Source organism: Mustela nivalis (genome assembly GCF_964662115.1).
Source record: "Mustela nivalis genome assembly, chromosome: 12".
NCBI lineage: Eukaryota > Metazoa > Chordata > Mammalia > Carnivora > Mustelidae > Mustela > Mustela nivalis.
In genome coordinates, this window is record NC_139031.1 from 60,443,023 (window position 1) to 60,468,339 (window position 25,317).

General features: G+C 36.6%; 1 protein-coding gene across 1 annotated transcript in view; it reads left to right on the forward strand.

The window, feature by feature from the left end:
* The window catches only part of THSD7A (thrombospondin type 1 domain containing 7A), a 453,551-nt gene that overhangs the window by 341,720 nt on the left and 86,514 nt on the right, over positions 1 to 25,317 (forward strand). The window contains exons 7-8 of the mRNA XM_082693331.1: positions 11,097 to 11,291; positions 21,160 to 21,394. Coding sequence (XP_082549457.1) covers positions 11,097 to 11,291; positions 21,160 to 21,394 — 430 coding nt within the window. The remainder of the gene's footprint in view (positions 1 to 11,096; positions 11,292 to 21,159; positions 21,395 to 25,317) is intronic.

Below are 25,317 nucleotides of genomic sequence, written 5' to 3' on the forward strand. Positions count from 1 at the left end.
ACCCAGGCGTCCCTTGAAACTGGCTTTTAACCTAGGCCTAAAACGTTGGAAATGTGCAGTCATCCTCTTCTAGGCAATAAGGTCTTCAGAGCCGAGTCTTATTGCAACTATCCCCAGAGCATGGCAAATGAACTTGCTAGACAAGGTACGTCAAGTGAGGAGAGTTGGTGGAATATCTTTAAATAAAACAGACACAAAGCCATGCTTGATCTGGAGAACTACAGGGGGTCAGTTGGGGGTATAATGTAGTCACAGCAGTATGGCTGGCAGACTATTTGGCTGATACTGTGAGGACTGATTGGAAAGGTAAGACTCTCTCAGAGAAAGGTCTAAAACCAAGACCTGGGGTTGGGGATGGGGTGGGGGGTGTGGGAGAGGAGTAAAACTAAAGGGAAAGCTTTCCAAGAGCCCTCATTCAGAGAAAGTCCTGCAAGGTTCCATGAGGAACTGACTGGGATAGAACCCACAAGACACGTTAGCGTGATGGAAGATGAGCCTGGAGAGATCAAAACAGGAGCTGTATTTCATCATAGAACAAATGGAATTCTATTGAAATACTTGATATGGAACTATCTATTTACGTAAGTTTTTAAAGTTAAATTAGTTGGAGCTCCTGGTTGGCTCAGTCTTTTGCATGGCCAACTCTTGATTTTAGTTCAGGTCATGATCTCAGGGTCCTTGGGTTGAGCCCCATGTTGGCCATGCTCAGTGGGGAGTCTGCTTGAGGATTCCTCTCCCTTTCCCTCTGCCCTGCTACCACTCCCTTCCTCTCCAAAATAAATTAATAAATCTGTAAAAAAAAAAAAAAAAGAGAGAGAGAGAGTTAAATTAATTAAATTGATAATTATAATAAATGTGACTATTTTGTTGATTGTATTCATAACTCTTCAAAATGACCCTACTATATAATTTCTTTCATTTAGAAGCATAATTACTTTCATTTAATACTGTAATGTAGTTCAGTGTAACCTCATCATAGCACTTCCAGAAGCAAGCTTTTTTTCTTCTTGTCTAGAAGACATTGACTGAACGTAATTGGGTGCAGCTGTTTAACTCAGAGTTTTTCAGAGTCAAATGATTTAATCCATGCAGAGAAAGGGAACTAAAGAAGGATTAAATGATGCCACATGTCTTAGTACTTCTTCATGTCACTGTAAGCTCAATATTCTGTAGTATAACTTTTAATTAAAAATTTCATTGAAGCCCAAAAGTATTTATAACACAACTCTAAATAATTTTCAAAATATGAACTATAACATTTACCAGTTATGATTACATGAATTGGCTTTTCCTGAGTTTTCTGTATTTTCTCACAATCTTAGCACTTCAACAAAAAGAAAAGTGTACAACTACTAAAAGAAGAAGCTTATACTATCATACCAGTGGAATGGTTTTTACTAATACCTTTCTGTGAGCACACTTATAAGCAGAATTAGGAAAACATGATTAAGCACATTAATTCAAGTTGACTGAAACACACTGGTGCACCTCCATTCCTGTAATGATGAGGGAGGGACGGTCAGCTCCTCCACTGACAGGAGGTGATGAAAGTAGCATGGTATTGTTATACTAGATGGTGTTTTTCAACTATGCACCAGACACTGAGCTAGGCACTTAATTTTTTAAAAAATATCATTTAATATGCATAATAGTACCATAAAATAAGTACTATTATTAGCTTCCACTTTGTAGTTTAGGAAACTGAGTCTTGGAACAAGTTAAATAATTTACTCCAGGGTACATAGTTAATAAGTGGTAGAGCCAAAATTTGAACCAAGGCTGTTTGACTTCTAATTACTAAAAAAGTAAATTTGTAGATGAAATTAACAGTTGATAAGTTCAAACTCAAAAAAATAATGAAGTCACAAGAAAGAATTGTTCAAGAATAAAAATATGAAATAAAAATAAAAATCTGGGGGAAATAAGGACAAATAAAATTGTGTTTAATCTCAAATAATGCCAGAGGTAAAGTTATTATTTGAATTTCTGGATTTCCCATAATGCTTTTTTTTTTTAAGATTTTATTTATTTATTTGACAGACAGATCACAAGTATGTAGAGAGGCAGGCAGAGAGAGAGAGGGGAGGAAGCAGGCTCCCCACTGAGCAGAGAGCCCAATGCGGGGCTCAATCCCAGGACCCTGAGATCATGACCTGAGCCGAAGGCAGAGGCTTAACCCACTGAGCCACCCAGGCGCCCTCCCATAATGCTTTTAAAACCATGAGTCATTTTACTTTTTAGCCACTGAAAATAAACAAAGCCAGGTAGTCTGGGACTTTCAGATAAACAAATAGTTAATAGGAAGGGACATAAAAATGAAGTACTGTTTTCAGCTAAATGAAGTTAAGTTATTACATCTCACATCTTTATTCCAAATCACATATGCATAACTTATTATTATATGCATAACATATATGCATATATACATGCACATATTATATGTGTAACATATTACACACATAGAGAACTTGCATAAAAATGTGCCATGATAGGGGTGCCTGGGAGGCTCAGTTGGTTAAGCATCAGACTCTTGATTTTTGTTCAGGTTATGATCTCAGGGTTATAAGACTGAGCCCCACATCAGTCTCTATATGCAGCAAGGAGCCCGCTTGGCATTCTCTCTCTCCCTCTCCCACTCTCCGCCTCTACCTCTCTTAAAAAAAAAAAAAAAGGTGCTATGATAATTGACATTAAATAGGGATGCCAGTCATGGGCCTGATGTCAGACTTTGCAGGGTATAAACATGCCCTTTTTTTCTGCCCAACCCCAAGTGAAATCCTCAACCCAATTTATTAGGAAAGGAAGTCATGGATGTAGTGATTAGAGAGTTGTCTGCCTACATGTGCAGTTTCAACCAGGAGTACCTTAAATTCAATGAAGCACAGAAATGCAGAGTTATGATTGGATTCAGCCCTTAATCTTCATTATTTATTTATAATAAATCATTTTAATTATTATACTTTGTTAAAATGGGATTCATCTTAAAAATAAAGGTAAAGTTTGTGTTAGTGACCACATCAGTACCTGGTGTTGGAAGGTGGATTCTGCTGGGGAGAGGAAAGCACATTTTTTTACCTCAGGTTCGCCCAATTCATTTTGTTGCTCCACAAAGGAATGAAAACATAGAGACTTGAGGTAACACAACAAAGGTGAGAAGGAAGATAATATAGTGAGACCATAAGAGATATACTTACTGGGAATGGAAAGATTTTGAAGAAGTTGATGAAAAAGCAGGGAAATCCTGAAAGTAATTATAGTATGAAGATTCTAGATTACCCAAAGATATTTAAAAGTCAATAGGTAAATGTATAGATTTTTTTTAAGGAAAGAAAGAGAAGGTTAAGCTAAAGGTGATTAATTAGATAGGAGTTTGTTTCAAGAATGGCACCAAACTGAGTTCCACAAGTAAGGAAGACTTTATTCTAGACTATTACAATAGACACTGAAATTAACTCCATGGAAACAAAAGGCAGGAATATTTCTAAGTATTGGTTGAATTAGTGAGAAAGCAGTGGAGGACGTTAGGGGTGAGATTGATCAATGTGATGTGTAGAATACATTGAGTTACTCCTGAGTTTGCAAATATTTTTCTCAGTAGTTAAGTCATGTGTGTTTGCTAACCATTATCAGTTGAAGAAATTGGAGACCTACCATCCTACGTAGACTGAGGTGTCAGGGCACTATCTCCTTTGATGTTTCCATGTCAAAGAAATGGTTCCCAACTACTTGAGAAGGATATTTCCTAGGTTCGAAGACTAAGAAGTGACTAGGAGAAATTTACATAAGTTTCAAAGGAACAGAAAAATAATTTACACTTTTAAGGTTTTCAAATAAATGCTTTAAGAAAAGGGAGGCTAGGAGCCTAAAGACAGGAAGAACCCTGTCAAGTTTGGTCAAACTAAGGGTAATGTCAAGGCTATCTTGATCAGGTTTTAGTAAATGAACAGTTGGAAATATATAAATAGAGGTAGCCTTTTTCAGAAAAGCAAGGCATGTCCTGGGATTTCTAATCCAATTTTTTCCCATCATCCATCTAAAATTTACTGCAAAATTCTTAAGTTCTGACAGTAACTGAACCAAAGACTTTAGCTACGAAGATATTGAATGAGACAAAATCTCTGGCCAGAAGGTTCTCATAGGCTAATGGAGGTAAAGGTGAGTGGGTCAACAGACAATTATCAGAAGTCTTTACAGTGATGTGACTGCAGTGTTTGGGAACAGAGAACGTATAGCACAGTTCCATTTGGGGGATCCGAAAGTCAGAGAAGGTTCACAGAGGAAGAAAACACAGTCCTAAATAGTACTTAGGAAGCAGGTAGGGCAACCAGACATGGAGAACAGTGTACACCAAATAGCAGAGGGGTAAGAAAGCAGCATTTCAGTTCATAGAAAAACAAATGGTTTTCTGTGGAGAGAATGTAGGGAAATCATGGACAATGACAGACAATGAGGATTTCCTGTATCCTGATAAAGGCTCCAGCCCTCAACTAGTAGGTATTAAGGACACTGCGATGCTTCCATTTGTACTTTAGAAACACACTTTTGGGGATCAGGGTGGATGAGGGCTGCAGGAGAAATGGGAGATAGCAGGGGATAGGAGAAACGTGCACAAAAGCCTGGAAGAAAACATGGAGGCGGGAGGTGGTACATTGAATAAATCAGATTCACTACCTGGATGTCATAGCTGAGGGAGTGCAGGGATTAAAAAATTATTGGGAAACTTGCCATTTATGAAGAAGAGATACGAAGCTTCTCTTCGAAAAGAGGAGGGAAGAAAGTTATAAGACTCAATCCGTGGGTCTTTTACCTCAATAAGCTGAGAGTGATTCCAGACTTACTATCTTACAGTTTTATAAAGTTCAGATAGGATGGTTATATGAAAATGCTCTCTGGAAAGATCCAGGTGAATATGAGACTTCATTCTTCTCCCATCTCAATTCTTTTTTGAATTTATATTGGCTATCAGTCAATAAATAAATATATAAGTGGCTTCCACTATCAGAGTCAGTGTGAAATTTTAAGGCAATTTCTGAAGAATACAAAAGACATCAACAATAATTCTCAGGATTGCTACAGAGTTTGTTTAGGTCTGGGGAGGGAGATCTGTTCCAAAAATGCAGTACTAGGGGCTTTCTAAATAGTGTGATTCTTAAAAATCTTGGCTCTGTATCTGGTTTCTCTTTGCTTTAATTTCTCCTTTCTCTTTACCTCCCTCTCAATTCCATTACACGGATGTGCTTCAATTGCCTTCTGGAGGTACATTGCACATACTACTACTGTGACTGTTAAAAATCACCCATAGCAATCTGCACATTTCTATGACTAAAAAGAAATTAGAATAATGCAAGGAACATTTAGGGAATAGTGCTAAGCATGTATATCCCTGACATTAAAATACAATTAATTATATTTTTACTGTATTAATGTTGTGTTCTTTGCTCCTCTCCTAAGCTATAAAAACCTTGAAACTATAAAAACCTTCATAAACCAAGATTTATCTTTTATATTACATTTAAGCTCCAGTACGATGAATGCAATAAACTTTCAGCATATACTTTTACCAAGAAAAAGAAATCTATCCTCTGATCACACTTCTCATTTTGTTTTATTTTTATGGAAATTGACATGAATTTTTAGTGTAATTACTTCAAACAGATGTTCAATTCTCTTATCCTGATAATAGGAAACACAGTACAATGAAAGGAGATATTTTGGAAGAGTGCATGAAAGAGTTGGGTGAAGTTCATGAAATAGACCAAATAGGGAAATTGGAGGGTTGCTTTAAAGATGTCAAAATACATGTTTAAACTGATTAAATGATGAATTATTAAAAACGTATTTTTAAAATTGTATATGTGAAGACAGAGATCAGAACATACCAACTTAAACTAATTCAAATCTTGTTTTGAGTTTGTAAAAATAAACATTTTCATTTTATTTCTCAACCTTTTATATGGAGTGTCACAAACAGGTTTAAGCTAGATGTGCTTTAGTTAAGGCTTCACAGTAAGATAGAAGTTGTAATATGTAGACAATGGTTCATTCATTTCTTTCTGTTACGTATTTCATGTAAAGTGTACATTTTTGTAGGTTTGCTTAAGATGCCTAGAGCTTTATGGGGGAAAAATAAAAGTCATAAAGCAGTCCTTTGAAAATTTTATGTTGGAACGTGTATGCCAAAAAAATGGTATATTTAATATACAATGACAAGTGTGTAGATTCTGAATGTTTATGATCTCATGTCCAGGATCTAACTAAGAAATTGTCCTCAGAAAGACTAAAGAAAAAAAAGAAAGAAAGAAAGAAAAAAACAAGTTGCATTAGCTGTTGCTAAATGAGTTGTAGAACCACATCATTCACTATAATGATAATTAGATTTATCAGCCCAGGTTTATTTGGATGCAAATTCAGATAATCAAAGTCTTAAAAGGTTCTATATTGGGGACATATGGTAGTTGAAAATATCCTAACAGTCGGGTAATAGATATGGAAAAATGGAATTTCCAAATGTTCAGCAGCTAAATTTTCATTCCTCTATATGGAAAGACTATAAATTAACCTGATATTTGGATTTGTACATGTTTAACTTACTATCATACATTTTCTGAAATAATGTCATGCAAAACAGTTTTTATCTAATTAAAATAATGTTTATCAATCAAAAACAACTTTCAATGTGAAGAAGAGGGATGAAATTATTTTCTGAAGCACATATAGGTAAAGACTTTATTTCCAGGGTCACTTTTTATATTAAAAATAAGATAGGAGTTGCACTCCTAGAATGTGGTTGAAAATCACAAATTATGGAATTAACCTGTGATAGCCGTAAACCCAGCCTTTCTTTCTCTCCTGTTTCCCTGATGACTCGTGCCTGGGGTGCTCCTCAACATTTAGCTTAAAAGCGCACACTTGGGGGTTTAAGTGGGTAGGAGAAGAATAAATGAAACAAGATGGGATTGGGAGGGAGACAAACCATAAGTGACTCTTAATCTCACAAAACAAACTGAGGGTTGCTGGGGGGAGGGGGTTTGGGAGAAGGGGATGGGATTATGGACATTGGGGAGGGTGTGTGTTTTGGTGAGTGCTGTGAAGTGTGTAAACCTGGTGATTCACAGACCTCTACCCCTGGGGATAAAAATATATGTTTATAAAAAATTAAAAATTAAAAAAAAAAGCGCACACTTCCTAAGGATTCCGGGTAGTGGTCAATGCATTGAGTTGATTAAAGCACCCATTAAAAGCAAAGTCAAAGATCTTAACGATTTCATGTTTTCATGAACCGTTGCCATTTTTCCAATGGCTGTAAGCAAAAACATGTAACCTTGGACACATCAACATGCCTAGTCTTTGTATCTGAGACAGTATACGCCACCACTATGCTTCACTGTGTCCCAAGGAACATCTTAGAGTGACTTCTGGGCTTTTCAGTTTCTGGACTTTTCGTAGGCGAAGTTTCATCCATTATTAACTCTCTTGGCATCCCGCATTCTCCCTATCACCATGCCAATTAAAAATAGATTGGGAATTGGTTAAAACTCAGTTCAAATCTTAGCTTCTTTACTTAAATTTCTGCTTTTTGAGACAGTAAACTTCAACTTGTTGAGCTTCAGTTTTCTTTAAAGTAAAAATCAGATGTTAGTACCTATGTCAAAAAGTTGTAGAAGGTACAAACTTCCAGTTATAAAATAAACGAGTCATGGGGATGTAAGGTAAGGCATGGTGGCTATAGTTGACTATTCTATAATGTATATTTGAAAGTTGCTAGGAGAGTAAGTTTTAAGTCTCTATCAGTCGAAAAAAATTGTAACTCTGTATGGGAACAGATGTTAGTTGGATGTATTATGATTATTTCACAATGTATGCAAATATCAAAGCATTATGTTGTACACCTGAAACTAATGTTATCTTTCAGTCATACCTCAAAAAATTGCTGCAGTGACAATTACCTGAGGTGAGGTATACAATATTCATAGCACAGTGCTTGACAAAAGATGTGCAATCAGTAACTGCTCATCGATTGTTTTCATCTAGGTATACCCTGTATAAAGAGAAGTCTAAAGGGAAGTCCCACAGAGAAACGATTGATATCTGGTATGGAGTCCAGATGAATCTGTAGCTACTCATTCAAGAAGCAGTCTGGTCCAATTCAAAACACAAGAAAAGAAAGGCAGAAAAATTCTAGAGGAATGATTCTCAGATTTTATGTGCGTGGAGATCACCTGGGGACCTTTATAAAAGGCAAATAATGATTTAGTGGATGGAATCTGAGAGACTGCATTTCTGGCAAACTCCAGCTGGTGCATATGCTGCCTGCCCACTGGATACACAGTAACAAGTCCTAGAGCACTTGAGTGCATGGCAACTTATGAAATACTGTACTCAAATCCATATATGTCTAATCCAGCATTCTGTTTCCTGATACAACAGGTTAAAATTAATTGATTCCTTTGTTCATTTAATGAAAGATTATTTAGTGTCTTTTATATGCCAGGCAGTGTTTTAGGTTCTAAGTATAAAATAACAAGAGAGAGAAAGATCATGCCCTCATTGGGTTTTTAATCTAGTAGTAGGGTTAGAAGATAAACTTATAAACAATTCATTAGGTTCCAGTGGTGGGTAAAGCTGTAATGAAAATAAAATGTAGTTATTGTGAGATTATATATGGTCAATAAAGCCTCCTCCAGGAAGTGGACAATTGAACCGAAACCTGAATATAGAAAAGTAGTCTGCCATGAGATCTAAAATTGTCATACAAAGGGAAGGGAGAATGCCAAGTCCCTGAGGCAGTGATAAGATTATTCTGTAGGAGAAAAGGGGAAAAAAATCATTATGGCTAGAACATAATGCCATTATGTGGATGCAGAACAACGCTGAGCAGTCCAGAGCCATCAGAGCCAGGGACTTACCTGGCCACGTTGGGAGGAGTGCAGTAAGGGCTGACATCTAAGGGAATTTAGAGGTTGAATCCAAGGTGGGTTTTAATAGCTCCACAGAGGATTAAGATGTGTTCTAGAACAAACGTACCTACCAGAAAATGCACCGGGCTAAGCGGAACAAGATGAGTGAAAAGAGCTCACGTAAGATACGGGACACAGGCTGAAAAAAAGAAGAAGAAGAAGAAGGAGAAGGAGAAGGAGAAGGAGAAGGAAGTCATAATGCAAGAAAGGTTGAAATTGTACATCCCTTCAGTTTACGAGAAAGAGAAATCTACCACTTTTGCTTTGAAAATTAATTTTATAATAGCACCCACATAGCATACTTTCAGTTGCTGCAGAATGAGTTAAATTTTTCTGAGTAGAAATAATTAAGTAACTATGAGAAGAAATAAAACTGTAATTCCTGGTTGATTATAGGCTGGAGCACCAAACTTGCCTTCCTTTTCACAGGATATTAGAAATGAAAGTGAAAGAGAGTAGATAGAACATTAAAAGTAGCAGCAAAGAACTAAGACATATGCGAGTCCCCTCTTGCCCTCAGAAAAAAGTTCAGTAGGAAGAAGAGTCATTATTACGTAAATTGTAAAATATTAAATACCTTTTACTGTAATGATTTTCATATTCTACCTTCAGTACCTATAAATCTACAATCTATCTCCATATTGTTTTCCTGGGATGTAAGCCAAAGCCTAAAGCCAATAAAAGCAGAATTAAAAGAGATCCCACAGATCACAGTAACTAAAGACTGAATGGTACAATGATGAGTCCATCATCATTTCAGTGAGTCTGACTTACTAGTAAGCAAATCTAATCATTTAAAGCCTTGCAGACTGGTGGCTTATTAATGTTCCACTTGACTTCTGATTGTGTCTAATGATACAAGGCCCTGCAAACTAGTAACTATTAACCTGTTAGAGCATTTCCAATTGACTTCTGATTTTCTATCTTGTTTTTCAAATGTATGAATAAAGGACCATACATTAACACGATGCTCCTAGCCTTCCATCAGTGAGAAACAGCTCTGCGTTGCTTTTCTAATAGCAGTGAAAAGTAGCATAATTAGTCACTCTTTCTCAACTGAAGGTGTAATGGCCCAAGGCACACGTTTGTGATATATTTATCCAGAATTATGGTCATGTTTTCTGGCAAAATAATAGATCAGCTTTTGCTTGTTTTGGGATTGTTTTTGCTCTGTTCCATTGATGTCATTGACACCCTACATTAACCAGCGATGCCGTAGAGTTCATTTCATATTCTATTTTGGTCATTTGTAATCCTTTTAGCTGTCTTTGGCATTCATTAATCACAAAGACATTTTCTTCCTCATTGGCCTTTTGTACATCTCATTGTATTCATTCAACAAATACTAAAGGCATGCCAATCTCTGGAGCTCGGAAGGCGAGGGAGTGGGGTCAGATGAAGCTGGGAAGAGAATCCGGAGCCAGGTCATTATAGGTCTTGTAAACATTTAAGAACTTTCATCTCTGTCTTAAGAGCAACAGGAAACTGCTGATGAGTTTTAAGTGCTGGAGCGACACCATCTTTTGCGATTTGCTTACCTTGTCACTTTTCTCCCCCTCTTCCAATGGGACCACGTAGACAGTTTTATGTTTTAGCCTATTATTTGCATATCTTGGCTATTTCCAACTAACACAGTAATTTTTATGAAAAAGAAAAAAAAGGTTGCCAGTCATACAAAAATAAATTCTCTGGGAGACAGTTTGCAGAGATGCCTGAGTTGGTTCATGAAAATATATGGTACATGCTGTGGGTAGAGGTGTTATTTGTAAATGATGATGTAAATGGTACATCTCCAATAATGCAATAAAAAGGGGAATATAATTCATTGATGCTCTTTATTGCAAGGTTAATATTATAAATAGAAAAGTCACTAACTGGGCAGCTATCTGTAGTAAAAAATACTTTTAGCACTGTGCTTGATCTATACACCTAAGCTTCTAATAATAAAAGAAGCTTCAGTTAAGGGTATATATTTATTCCTCGTGTTCTTTTAACATCTGGCTGTCGTGGGCATTGTTTTAGCTTTGTTTTTAACTAAGAACCAAATAACCTAATTTATCTTGGTGCCCATCTGGTTACAATTGCTCATTTTACATTTATTTAAAACTGATAGATTGTTTGTGACGATGTCTTCCCCAGGAGAAGAAGTTGACAGACAGCTGTGCAGAGATGCCATCTTCCCCATCCCTGTTGCCTGTTACGCCCCATGCCCAAAGGACTGTGTGCTCAGCATGTGGTCTTTGTGGTCCTCCTGCTCACACACCTGCTCGGGGAAAACCACAGAAGGGAAGCAGATACGGGCACGGTCCATTCTGGCCTATGCCGGTGAGGAAGGTAAGGCTGGTCCCCAGCTTCAGAAGTGGATTCACATTCCTTTCTGAAGTCGGCTTCCTTTTTTTTTTTTTTTTTTTTTTTTGTCCTTCGTGGTTAAGGTGATGCTACACAAAAATCTACTTCCAGAATCCCAGCAATTCAAGGAAATTTAATATCTGTTGACATATGGAACAACTTCTTTTCCCCAAAATTAATCTTGAAAATAGATCTTTAATAAAAGAAGAAAGACTTTAAAAAGTATTTGCTTTGCCTTAACTCTCTCCTAATAACTGCTTTCTAGTTTGAATGCTAAACCTGTGCAAAGGTATGAAAATGGCTTCCCAAACTCCAGATATGTCAGGTTTGATTATTTTTTTCTCTATTGCAGTAGTCAGTTTTTCCCTTTGAGATGACATTTTGCCTTCTCATAAACAGGCATAAATGTTCAATAAAGAAGTGTTTTGTTTTTAAAGAAACACCAGCATGATTATTACTTGAAGGAAAATTACATGGCTTCTCTGCCACTCAGGTTTTTGAACATAGGCTCTAAGATCCAGAAGTCTCCTCCATACATTGTGTTCATTTTTCAAATATGCTGCTCCTTAATCACCTCATTCTGTTGGGGGAATAAAGCATGCTTTGCCATTTATTCATACCTCACTTGTGTAAGCTTTATTGACGAGAAATATAAGGCTCTTGGTAATTATCTCTCAAGCTTACATCCAAATGCTAATTTGGCCTCTGTGTGACTGGGTGATATAATGTCATACTTAATCTTGTCATTCTTGAGAATACCACAGGACTGAGAAAAACATAGAAGTCATCAAGCTCTATCACATTAAGGCATGTTCTGTCTCAAGAATATAGGTGTATATTATTTAAACCTTACCAAGCTGAATGACTCTTCTCCTCATTCACAGTTAGCACTAGTAAGTAATGATTTCTGTTTGTAATTTGCATGTGTTTCTCTGTGTATATCCCCAAAAAATAAATTATGGAGGAGTTTTTAAGCTGCCAGTTTTATTTTTCTACTTCTGAAACATTTTGGTGGTAGAAACCTGATAGTGTTTTTATTTCATCAAACATGCTATCTATGAATATAATAGCCATGCAAAAATGTAATTACCTTAGTCTTAAGACCTGAGAGAAAAATTTAGCTTATTTGACACAGTCAACCAATAGGAAAATTTAGAATTTTGTTTTATAGTGTCCCAAGGGGCACCTGGGTGGCTCAGTGGGTTAAGCCTCTGCCTTCGGCTCAGGTCATGATCCCAGGGTCCTGGAATTGAGCCCCGAGTCGGGCTCTCTGCTCAGCAGAGAGCTTGCTTCCCTTCCTTTCTCTCTGCCTGCCTCTGTGCCTACTTGTGATCTCTGTCTGTCAAATAAATAAATAAAATTTTTAAAAATAAATAAAAAATTTTTTAAAAAGTGTCCCAAAATATTTTTCTGGTTACCTTAATATAAATTGAACCATTTGGTACCCCCGCCCCAAAAAAGTATATCTGGGAACCAAATAGAGAACTAGAACATTTTAGAAAGTTATATTCCTTGTCTTGTCAAACAGTAACTCTAACCTTGCATAGATTATATTCAGACTTCAAACTCTATCAGCTCAGATTATGTCTTGGACTTCATTAAAATTAGATCTGTGGTCACCCTGCTTCCTATAAATCTATTATACTCTGCAGACACTTGCTGTGTGACTAGTAATGAGTGACTTTTCGCCCCGTGAGTCACATGGCAGAGATTTTTGCCATGCTTGCAGAACCCACCAGATCATTATTTCTCTAGACATGATGCTTCACACTGAAAGGTCAGGAAATGCTTTAAAGGCAGAAATTTATGATTGATCTTTGATGTGTATCACCCACTTAGTTTGAAAGGGTGAGACTTCGATAATTTTTAATTAAGTCTAGTAGCTGCATCATAAGCAGGCCATGCTGGAAAATTATAGATGTTTATATAGTAAATCATAAAGGCATGAATTCAAAACATAATTTTAAACAGAAACCATATAGGAAGCTGTCAGTGGAGAATCTGCTGCTGCTTGTCTCTGTTAATAACAGTTATAAAAACTGGTATAATTATAGGAGATATTTAAAGAGGAATGTGTGTTTCAAAACTATTTAGTACCCATTATTCGCTGGACATGGAAACATTTTCTTGCTCACAAAATAAGTCTTGTAATTTTGAACTCTTCTTAAAATTACACAAAAAGTTCATTTGCAGGAAGTTTTAAAATGTGGCCCCCTGCTAATTAGATGACACGTTATAATTCTGCACCAAAGTAGGTCTTTCTAGTATTCCCCGAGAATTAATGTTTGTATGTATCAAACATGTTCTGAATTTTCTAAATCAGAAAATTACTGTGATAACCTTAAGGGGAAAGTTAACATTATTAAAATTAAGTATTGAGTGTTCAGACGTACAACTTTCTGGTGAAATAAGTAACAAATCCATGTGCAAAGTACTAATCTGGATTTACAAAGTCAATGCTGCGTCACAAAATAAAAGACAACCTTTTGTTTATCTCAGGCATAACTTCACTGTTGAACAGTATACTGAATATTATATGACCTCTTGTATTAATAAGAGCAGATTGAGTTGTTTTGTAGCAACTAACAGCTCAGCAGCTTAAAAACTTTTAAAAAAGAGAAACTATTGCTTCGTTATGGGAACATTGCCATGGCATTGGGTGGCTTTCCAAGGCAGTCTCAGCTTGCACCTCCAAATGAAGACCCACTCCCCAGTGCCAATGGAAGAAGTTAGTTGGAAAGTCTGGTGATTTCTAACCATCAGCATTAAGTTCTTCCATACAGAAGGGACTTAAGTCATTCCTACTGACATTTCATTGACCAAGCAAAATCATACAATCATGGCTTGAAGTTGAACCTAACTTGAGTCATGGCGCAGGGTGGGGGAGATGTAATCCTAGTGTGTGCTAGAGAAGAGGAGTGCTAGCTCCTGGTCTTACCCCTGATATGCTTAGTTTTCTTATGGTTTGTGTGTCTGCGTGTGTGTGTCTACATCTATCTCTATGTCTGTCTCTGTAGATGTATGATAAAAGATGATTCTCTATGCCCCCAATTCAGGAGATAAACCAAGCTTCTCCAGTTGTTGAAATGTTAGGACTTTTATCAATGATTTCTTTGTTCCTACTATGTGAATGATAGAGTACAGAATAATACGTCCTCTTCCCCATACTACTTTTTCTTTCTTTCCCTTTTCTTCTTCACTTTCTTTCTGGGCTCTAACTCTCTGCTCCTGAACAATTTTCTCTAAAAAGTCATTTGGTGGAGTCGAGTGGTTGAGCATCTGTCTCATCAGGTAGGGGTCTGCAGGGTTCAGAGTGGGTTATCAAAGCCCACAATGTAAATGCCAAAATAATATTAATAACAGAATATAACCCATTACATGCAATAGGAAACCATGGATCCATATTTCATATAAATAAATGAATGTATTAACTGAGCATCTAACCAAGAGCGTTTTATTTAGTCTCAAGTATCTCTGTAATGGAGAAGTATTACAGACACCACCTTAACCCAAGGATCAAAATTTAAATTAGTGGTAGTGGAACAAAGAAACTTCATGTGTTCCTGGTATGATGCAATGATAAAATGGCATCAGGTCTGTGACGTCCCTGTCAAAGATGCATATTGTAGAATATAATCATGAGGAAATGTCCCAATTAAAACACCGAAAAACAATAACTGATCTTTAATATCCTGAAGAGCCAAGGAGCACTTAATCATGAAAATTAAGAAAAAACTGGGGGTGCCTGGGTGGCTCAGTGGGTTAAAGCCTCTGCTTTCAGCTCAGGTCATGATCCCAGGGTCCTGGGATCAAGCCCCACATCGGGCTCTCTGCCCATCAGGGAGCCTGCTTCCTCCTCTCTCTCTCTCTCTCTCTCTCTCTCTGCCTCTCTGCTTACTTGTGAACTCTGTGATCTCAAATAAATGGATAAAATCTTAAAAAAAAAATTAAGAAAAAACTGAGGGAACTATTCCAGATTGAAGGAGATTACCAAAACATGGTACTTAAATGCAAAACTTGGTTATAGATTTTTCCACTGTAAAAAGGGTATTTTGAGACAGTTGGAAAATCTGAATAGGTATGAGGAGTAGATAGTAATAATGTGTCAATGATTGTTTCCTAGTTTCATGATCTCAAATATTGAATGTGTTTATGTAGGAAAATGCCCTTGACTATAAGAAATAAACATTTAAGTATTTAGGGTAGTGAGGTATCATTTCAACAACTTTGTCCAAATGATCCAGGGAGGAAAATTATTGATAATATATTTTGAATTTTCCTATAATTTTAAGCTTGGTTCAAATTTTAAACATAAAAAATTAATTAAAAAACAGCTTGAATATAATTGCTTTTCATGCAGTCTTGAAGAATACTTTATAACCTATTGTTAGCAACAAACAAATTATCACAAAAGGATTCTTATTCAAATGTCATTTGGAAAGCAAATACAAATGGTAGCAACTAGAGATAGTAAATATGCTGGAGAAAGCAAAAATATATCTTTTAAACTTAAAAAAACAAAAGGGGGAGTGTGCGTGTAAGTTTAAATAAAATTGGTATTTCACTTTTTGGCATTGTATAACTCAAGGTAAAAATCTTCCTTGTTTTGGGTAAACTATGGGGTGGGTCCCAAAATACTTTAAAAAATATTTGAGGAGGAGGATGCAGAGATCATGCCCAGATTTTTGTAGAGTTTTCTATAGCCTCTGAGACTCACATAACCATCCAGGCCTTCAGTGGTCCCTGGTTTGCTGGCCGCAAATTGGTGGCTCAGGTGTATGACCAGGAGCAATTTTGCAACAGTGACCTTTCTGTGCGACCTTGACCCTATTCCTTGGACTTGCAATTGCCTCTTGTTTCCTCTCAGTTTTATAGAATGATTCGTTAGTGTCTCAGGCCTAGCCACACAGTGCGAGTATAAGTGTGCAGATGTTATTGGCCCTGAACAAAAATTGTGTTGGGAAGATATGAAAGGAAGCAATCTTTTAACACTTCAGCCTCGCATATTTTTAATATATAAATAGTAGTATGTTGAATTTGAATAAGAAATTAAAAATTAATGTTAGACTTATAGCCATCTGAATTTTTTGAAACCATGTTTAAAAAGAAAAATTGATTTTCAAAATATTTTCCACTAAGCATAATGACAACTTCTGTTAGCTCTCATTACATAGTTAATTATCCTTACAGGAGCAAGAAATGAGAGGATTTTTTTTTTTTGGGGGGGAAAGTTCAAAATGACCTGATACTATAACTTCATCAGCCAAATTTTATCATGTCTTTGCACCTGTTTTATAAATACAGAAAATAGATGCAAAGTGAAATAGAATTTTGCCAATTTTTCTCACATAATTAGCAGTCTTCAAAAATCATATTTTAAAATATAAAACATTGAAGAGGTAATATTGGTATTTTAACTTTGGGTTTTCACAGATAAAGGGCCTAAGGATTCCTTTTATTCCTGGACAGATTTGAAGAATCCAGAATCCATTATATGTACAGACTGGTGGATTCTGCCTTCCAAGTAAAAGTACTGTCACTTCCTCACCCTCCATTCTTGACTTTGAAAACGCAGTTCTGTTTCAATCTGTCCCTGCATGACCACAACCGCCACACCAGATTTATGCAGACCCCACAGTGGAATGTCTTCTTCCTCTCTCTGCATGGGATAATAAAGGAGAGGAGTAGGGATGGTGTGCGACAGCGAAATCTTCTGAGGTTCTCCGTGGCTAACGTTCATCCCTTCAGCTCCCCGAAATCATGCCATTCATTGCCAGTGTGTTTTTTTGTCCAGGGGTGGTCTGCTGTCAGGGGGATCCGGGCTGCAATAAGCAGGCAAAATTACAAGCATTTTAAAAACTGTAATTCATAGTACACTGATAGCCACTTCTTAGCATGAGCCCCGTCCACTTTTTTACCTGAATTGCCTGTTGTTTCTCTGTGTGAACTTGGGACTTCAGTGGACTGCATCTGTATTGCTAATTCCCGCATCACGTCTGCCTGCCATGCCTTGGCTTTTAGTAGCTCTTCTGCTTAAGGAAAATGTTCCCTTCTTTCTCTCCCTTCCCAGAACGCTACTTGTCAAAATCCCACTCCTTCAAAACTCACCTCAGCACCTCCTACTGAGAGGCATTCTTCAGCTGCCCCAAAATGAACAGAATCTTAACACTTTTGAATCTCAATGGTGCTACCTCTTTTAACGTGATTACTGTATTCCGCCTAAAATTATACCCATCAGTATGCTTGCCCATCCCTACTACTTTTCCCCACTGCTTTATAAATAAGATCCCTGAGAACAGCAAAAACTATTTCTAACCCTTGTAGGTATCTGTCTCTTGTTGAAGTATTGGCCGTAAACATAGCGTACTATAGAACTCAGTACACATGTTTCCACTTAATGTTTTGAACACGGTTCTTTTATCTTTTCAGTCTTTTCATTTAAATTATAAGGACTTCAGTGCCAGAAACAGAAACACTACAGCTCTGTTCAAATGTATGTTCACACAGACAGCATTTATAGGCTTGAGGTGAAGAGGAAAAGTCACTTTTTCATTTTTATAAGAAAAGTTTCACATTATAATAGTAGGTATTTTAATAGAAGTGTGGACATTAAGTTATACAGTAGAATTTCGTCGAAGGATTATAAAGTCTTTCCACTTCACAGAATGAAACCTATATAGTCACATTAGTATGAAGCATATATTTTTATGGGTCCGAGAATTTTTTTAAAATACCATTTATCATAAATTTTGTCATAGATGACATTTTATAATTTCCCCAGTACTATGGAAATATTCCCACGTCTCTGGAATTAGATCTTCCCATAAATAATAAATAAATTCAATATTATATCTATCAATTTTTCTACCGTAAAATTATTCCCCAAACAACAGGACGATGCTGCAATGACTGATTACCCAAGCCATGTTTTTGAAATTGCCATATCGTTGTTATAATTAAGACCACTTTGGGGCTTATCTGCACGAGTATCCCGACATCAGACCAAAACTGCTGATGTGGCTTTAATGTGGATTGGGGCAAGAAAATAAATAGCCTTTCTGTCTGTAAACTTAACTGCCATCTTGCAGTTCCTTGACACCCTATGCTGATGCCGTAGAAGTTTTTTTTTTCCTATCATATGTTCTAAAGCCAACGAGTCAATTCCAATGTCAAAAACAATTATAAGAGTTTAGAATCACAGTTAAAACAGCATACATACGCCCACAGTGAAAATGAGGTAAATAAATGCTTTTTTCATAGAAGATCAACAATTTTACTATTAAATAAATATAAAGGTAGGGTTAAAATGATTAACTAAAGTGTATACGTTTCACGCCTATAATTAGGTGTTTGTCTTAGAGATAAGATTGGGTAAATCTAGAGCCTCAGGGAATGGGTTATAAGAGCGCTCATTTACTTCTCCCTGATCCAATTAGTATGTTTTAGAATCCATTCCTATTCAAATCCTAAACTTCTTTTCAGAGGCTGCCAGGGTCACTGATCTGCGTGATGGAGGACGGGCTGTGATCTGTGACAGATGTTTTCACCACCATGAAGCAGGGACTTTAATGAAATGCTGCTTAATGCAGGTTATTCTGATGTTGATCCCCTGCTCAACACGGTATAAATGATTCTGAATCGCAGTTAAATTCTCACAGACACTGCCTACCAATGTATTTGCTGAGTTAGAGGGTGTATTAATAGTAAGTGAAACGGTAAATGAAGACCATCTCAGGGGGTAGTTTGTCTATGACTTTTACTCATATCTCAAAGTTGGGGGCCCACTTCTGTCTGAGGATCACTAGCTATCGAATCACCTTTTCTTGTTTAACAACCAGGTATTTTCTTCTTCTTCTTCTTCTTCTTCTTCTTCTTCTTCTTCTTCTTCTTCTTCTTTTTTTTAGATTGTATGTATTTATTTGAGAAAGAGAAAGAGAGTAAGGGGAGGGGCAGAGGGAAAGAGAGAGAGAGAGAGAGAGTCCCTGCTGAACATGGAGGCTGATACGGCGCTCCAAGATCGTGGACCCCGAGATCATGACCGGAGCCAAAATCAAGAGTCTGCTGCCCAGCTCACTGAGGCACCCAGGTGCTCCAACAATCAAGTATTTTCTGTTCCTAAAATCCAGAAGACTACATAAATTCAGATAATTAAGTCCAAGGGCTACATAAGTTAAAATAGATTAAATTATCAATAGAATAAGCAATAAATTCCTCCTATACTCTGCTTGTAACAATATAAAGCTTCTCATTTTTATAACTGGCATTATACATAGCATAGGGGTAAGAAACTGAGCTCCATAAATTCTGACCTGTTACCATTATATCATTTAAGTTATATTGGCTCATCTACTTTATAATTTTTAACTTGTAATGAAGTTTGGGGTATAAAATGAGATCCCCCTACAAAGTATTTATAACAGGGCTAGCCCATAAAAAATGGTTCCATAGTGACAACTTCACACTATATTCGTTTGATTAAAAGATACAGCCCTTTTACCTTTTATCATCTCTGTAATTATGGCATCTTAAAATGGCTGTATTTTAATACCACAGCAGCTAGACAGCAATTAAAACGTAGCTATCTTTGCTAGTACCTGCATTTTATTGTTATTCCTGGTGTCAATAGTGATTCCATGATATTTCTGCCCAAAATAAACAAAAACAGCTAAGAACTGTTACTCAGTTGCTTGCTTAAATCTTTTATTGACATCTTCTGGTACAATTAAAAATGTGCCAACATCAAAACTTAGAAATGAATACCAGTACCTTGGCAGAAAGCCCTGGAGGGAGCTCTTAAAAAGAAAAAAAAAATCCTGCATCATCAACACTTTTGATACCACAGGGATGATTCTGTATAGGAGGGCAAACTTTGATGAGTGTGAGTTAAAATGTGACTCAAAAGATTTGGACTCTGGGGGCACCTCGGTGGCTCAGTGGGTTAAAGCCTCTGCCTTCAGCTCAGGTTATGGTCCCAGGGTCCTGGTAGCAAGCCCCGAATCGGGCTCTCTGCTTGGCAGGGAGCCTGCTTCCTCTTCTCTCTCTGCCTGCCTCTCTGCCGACTTGCGATCTTTGTCTGCCTAATAAATAAAATCTAAAAAAGATTTGGACTTTGAATGTAAAGGATATTTAGGAATGTCTTCCCTTTGTATGTGTGCAATTGAGTGATATATTTTTTAAAAACCATGTAAATGAATCCTACAAATCTATTTCAGTAAGTGTACAGTAAAAATTAGGGTTGATCAAGAAACAGTGTAGCATCATTTAACTTGTAGCCATCGCTCTTTCTTTGACATACAAAATGATAATATATCTTCCAGCCAATGACATCCTAGATTTGAAGAAACATGGTACACTAACATTACTACATGGCTTTTCCAGTAGCACTGGGGAAGATCAGACAGCATCAGTTGATTTTAAGCCCCCGTTTCACATCACCCTAAAGCCCAATACATTAAAATATGCGGTACTTTAAGCCATGTATTTAAGATTTTCAGTTTGGGGTATAACATGTGAAAACACAATGGGTTTTCTCCATCTACAGAATCTCAATCCCCATGTTTCCCTTCATCATTTGTACCTCATTTTCTGCTTCTCTGGAGCATAATGCCTCTTTGAGGTCCTCCATAGTCCCCCAAAACAAAAATCATGCATATTACATTGCTTAAAATTGAAGCCGGAAGATGCCAAGTGGTATTAGATGACTATGTAATTTGCCTTCCCAGCAGCGTGCTGGCCACTTAGTATGCGCTAACAAATGACAGGTATCATTGTTACTCTTAATTTCGAAGAAGAGAGAATGGTGAGCTTCCTGTCAGCACCGTAGCTAATCCTCTTCTGTTGTTCATTTCTGTAGGTGGAGCTCACTGTCCAAATAGCAGTGCTTTGCAGGAGGTGCGCGGCTGTAACGAGCACGCCTGCACCGTGTACCACTGGCAAACCGGTCCCTGGGGCCAGTGCATCGAGGACACTTCAGTGTCATCCTTCAACACGACCACAACTTGGAACGGGGAGGCCTCTTGCTCCGTTGGCATGCAGACAAGGAAAGTCATCTGTGTGCGGGTCAACGTGGGCCAAGTAGGACCCAAAAAGTAAGGGCTTTAGAATGACGAGGGTAAATCCTGTGGCCAGCCATGCAGAGGATTGGCTCAGGCTTCGCTTGCCTTTTGATGCTTGTCACACCTGTCCTCAAGAGCAGGATGTGTTTGATTTGAATGTCAGCGGCTGATCAAGTTCTAACAGCGAAGGAGTCTTGTACCTGGGATCTGTAAACCCCATAGAAATATTTCTGTGTGGCGCCCACTTTCAGTTTTACGGCAGCACTTTTCTCCTTTTATTAGGCTAGTGAGGCTGTGAAAGGAGGGCTTGCTCTGGGCCTGGCTGATCAATAACGACAGTGGATGAAGTCCTAGCAGCGCAGGTCGTCTGTGACCTCCTGTGTACCCATAGGCTATGGACTCTGCCTCTCTGGTTTAATTGGGCTCTAGCCTTCTATGATCTGCCTTTCATTTTCCCTAGAAAATACTGTATCAAAAATACTGAAGCCAAACTTATTACATCTTTTAATGGTTAAATGAATAAGCCATTTACTTCTGAAAGAGAGCCTTGGGATAGGATGAGTGCTATGGTAAGTAGAAAAACCATCAGTTTCTCACTGTGGTTACAAATAGTGTAATAACAAGGCAAACGATTTGCTGGAGGGGAGGACAAAGAACCAGAAGAGTTGGCATATTATATGTGCCCTGTGAGAAATATAAACGAAAACATGTCACAGCATAACTGAGCTAATCAGTTATTTGAGAAAATTAATAAATCAACTCTAAAAACGTATTCTTTTAAGGGTGGGGGCATTTTTATCTTTTGAGATAAAAGACAGCATAAATCTTTGAGAATTCAAATCTCCTTAGCCATGTAAGACAGGGAAAGTCAAACCAGTCAGTTTTGCTCTGGTATGAAAACAGCCTCGAAATTTCCAAACACTTGGCCAGGTGCTTCAGTATAATGTGTGACCTTAAGCATGCTCCTTAACCGATTCTGGCCTTAGTTTTCAAAGTTAATTGAAAGGATTTGATTAAAAAAGTAGTAATATAAGCACTCAATAAATCTGGGAAAATATTATTTTCCCTTAAAAATTTGAGATCCTTTCTAATGTTTTGGGGAAATGATAATAATGTAGCTGATGTGTGGAAAACTTCAGGGGATAAATAATAATCCCATTAAGAGTTGTTATTATGTGGCCAGGGTTCCAGGCATTAAGGATATTTTGCCCCCATACTTCATTTGATTATATAATTTGAAATTCTAAAACATTAGGAAATACATGCCAGGAAGACTGGAATAAATTGAGAAACTATTCCACATCCTTAATAGGTAGCCCCAAACCACTATTTTAATAGATATAATGCTGAAGTTGTAAACAATGTAACACAGGGAGTTAATGGGCAGTGTATTAAAATTCTCTGGCACTAACAGCAGGGGCAGAAGTGCCAAGCCCTGGAAGATTCTGGGTCTTGCTGGGATGAGCATACAGGTAGATATACTTGCTGCGGAGGGCTGTGACCTGACCAACCTGGCACAGGATTACGGGTTATTGTGCTGAGCTGCTACAAGTGAGCTCGCTCCGTTCCTGTTCCACAGTTCATCACCTGCAAATAGCGCTGCTGATGTTTTTCTCACTTACCCACGTTACAGTCTGTTTTTGCTAAGCAGTAGATATACATGTGTATAAACCTATGTGTGAAAGAGCCTGATGGATGAATGTCATTAAATCATTCAATAGGAAGGCTATCCTGAAGCCCCATGTCCAGCCACCACAATAATCCATTAAAAATTTCCTTTGCCCTTGCAGCCTTTATCCAATGACCTGGATGCGTGTATAGATTTGTCAAGTTAAATGGATTTACTTTGCCATTAAAGTTCTGAAAAATTAAGCAAATACTGTGAATCCAGGAGACAATGATACTGCCCTTATCCCTAACAGCTAGGTTAAATTCAGTGAATGCTTTTCAGTGGTAGGCATTTGAAACAAAAATGCAAATAGAAACATTGTTTTAAACTCCTCTTAATAAAACAGATTACTGTGCAATGGTAAAATCAATGTTATTGATCTTATCTATCCTCCGAGTAACAAACTTCAACTCCTATCACATCTGTTTAATTTGACCTTGAATAAGATTTGGGGGGAAATCAATTCCTTGATTTAAACCACAAACACTAAATACAAACAGTACAAAGGAGAAAAGAAGCATGTTGACTGAACCAATTGCTTCACCAAAGGAAGTCTGAATTCATTTTATTGGATGTAATCTAGCCTGTATAATTTATCTTTGTGTGTTCATTTAACGGCTTTGTTGTTAGTAATTTTATTCTCCACAGTCAGCCAAGTATCTTGCTGTGGATATTTCAAAACTAAAACTGAATTTTGGAGGTTGTCAATGATAACACTGTAAATTCCATTGATTTATAAAGGGCTAAAATTTGAAGAGTTTGCTATGAATGCTCTTCCATTATTAAAATTGTAAAATTGCTTCATTGAGAAGGAGTGCCTCCAGTAATAATTACTAATCAATAATTCCATAATTCCAAAATAATTAACAGTATTATATGTGGGGTTTTGCCATACAGTGTTTTCTAGCTAATGGTTACATTATAATTCTAGATATTTATAATTTTATTTCTAACAATTCATTAACTTCTGTGACTCCCATCTAAATTTCTTTGTTGTCCCAGCAATTAAGAAAATCCAAGATTATCCTCAACATAAACCAGGGAGATTATTTCTTTTTGAAATCTTGAGTCCAATATATTTTTCAAATATACTTTCAAATAAACCCTAGTGTTATAGAGTGAAAGAGGAAAGCATGTATCTGTATAATTGAATAGAACATAATATTTATGTATGAGATGGAACATGTAGATAAATAAGTGCAATACAAGTTATATAAAAAGTGCAGTGTCAGCAAAGTGCTATAAAGATATTATGGAAAGGAGATTAATGATGTTGTTGTGTTTTTTTTCCACTCATAGTTCAGTTGTGAAAATCTGATTAATCTATTTGTTAAAAAGCAATTTATCCTGACCTACAGAAAATTTGACTTCTGCCATCAGGAGTGTTTTTAAATCCCATTTTTCACTAATTTGCCAAGTTATTCCAGCAACTAGTAATACTAGTGGTTGTTGGTTTATTTCTTCGCTGCCTCTTAGCTTCTTTGTCAGAGATTTATATGACCTCAAAAGAGAACTCCTTAGGAATCAGAACAATAAGTTACTTTTAGTCATATGAATTATGCTGTTATGTTTTATTGTCCTTAAGATACATCCTCTTCTAGTGTAAATGCTAGTGGTCAATATTTGACCAGTAGAAATGGTAGAATCAGATCTTGAAGATACAGAGAAGAATTGGGAAAGTTAAAAAAAAAATCACTTGAATATACAATCAATAAGACAGTGTACTCAAAGCTCATACATCAGCTTCCTAAAGTTATCTTTAATTTTACTATAATTTGTCAAAATCACAGTGTTTTACTTTTCTTTGAATTATTAGTTGACTATTTTTGTTTTATCTATATTTATTCTTTTTGTCCCCAATATTTATAATTTTAATATATAAATATATTTAATTTATTTAATAATTTAATTTATAAATATATTTAATTTTAATTTATAAATATATTTAAAATCCCATAATTAGGATAAATTGAAACTGGGGACAATGGAAGACAAAATAAGAATAGAGACACTAAATGAAATCAGGAATAAAGCAAAAAACTGCTTATCATAATACTCTATATACATTTATTGTTTTGTTATTATAAAATATATAGCTATAAATATCCTCTTGAAGCATGTACTGTATATTGAATATATTCCATTACAAATTTTATGTTATGCCACGCATATTTTATAGAAATAAACTGTAGAATAACCTGGAAACTTATAATCAGCAATAAGCCTATTATACAGAGATTCAGAATTAGTCCTTAAATTAGTGATATGAATTTCCACAAATTTCTTT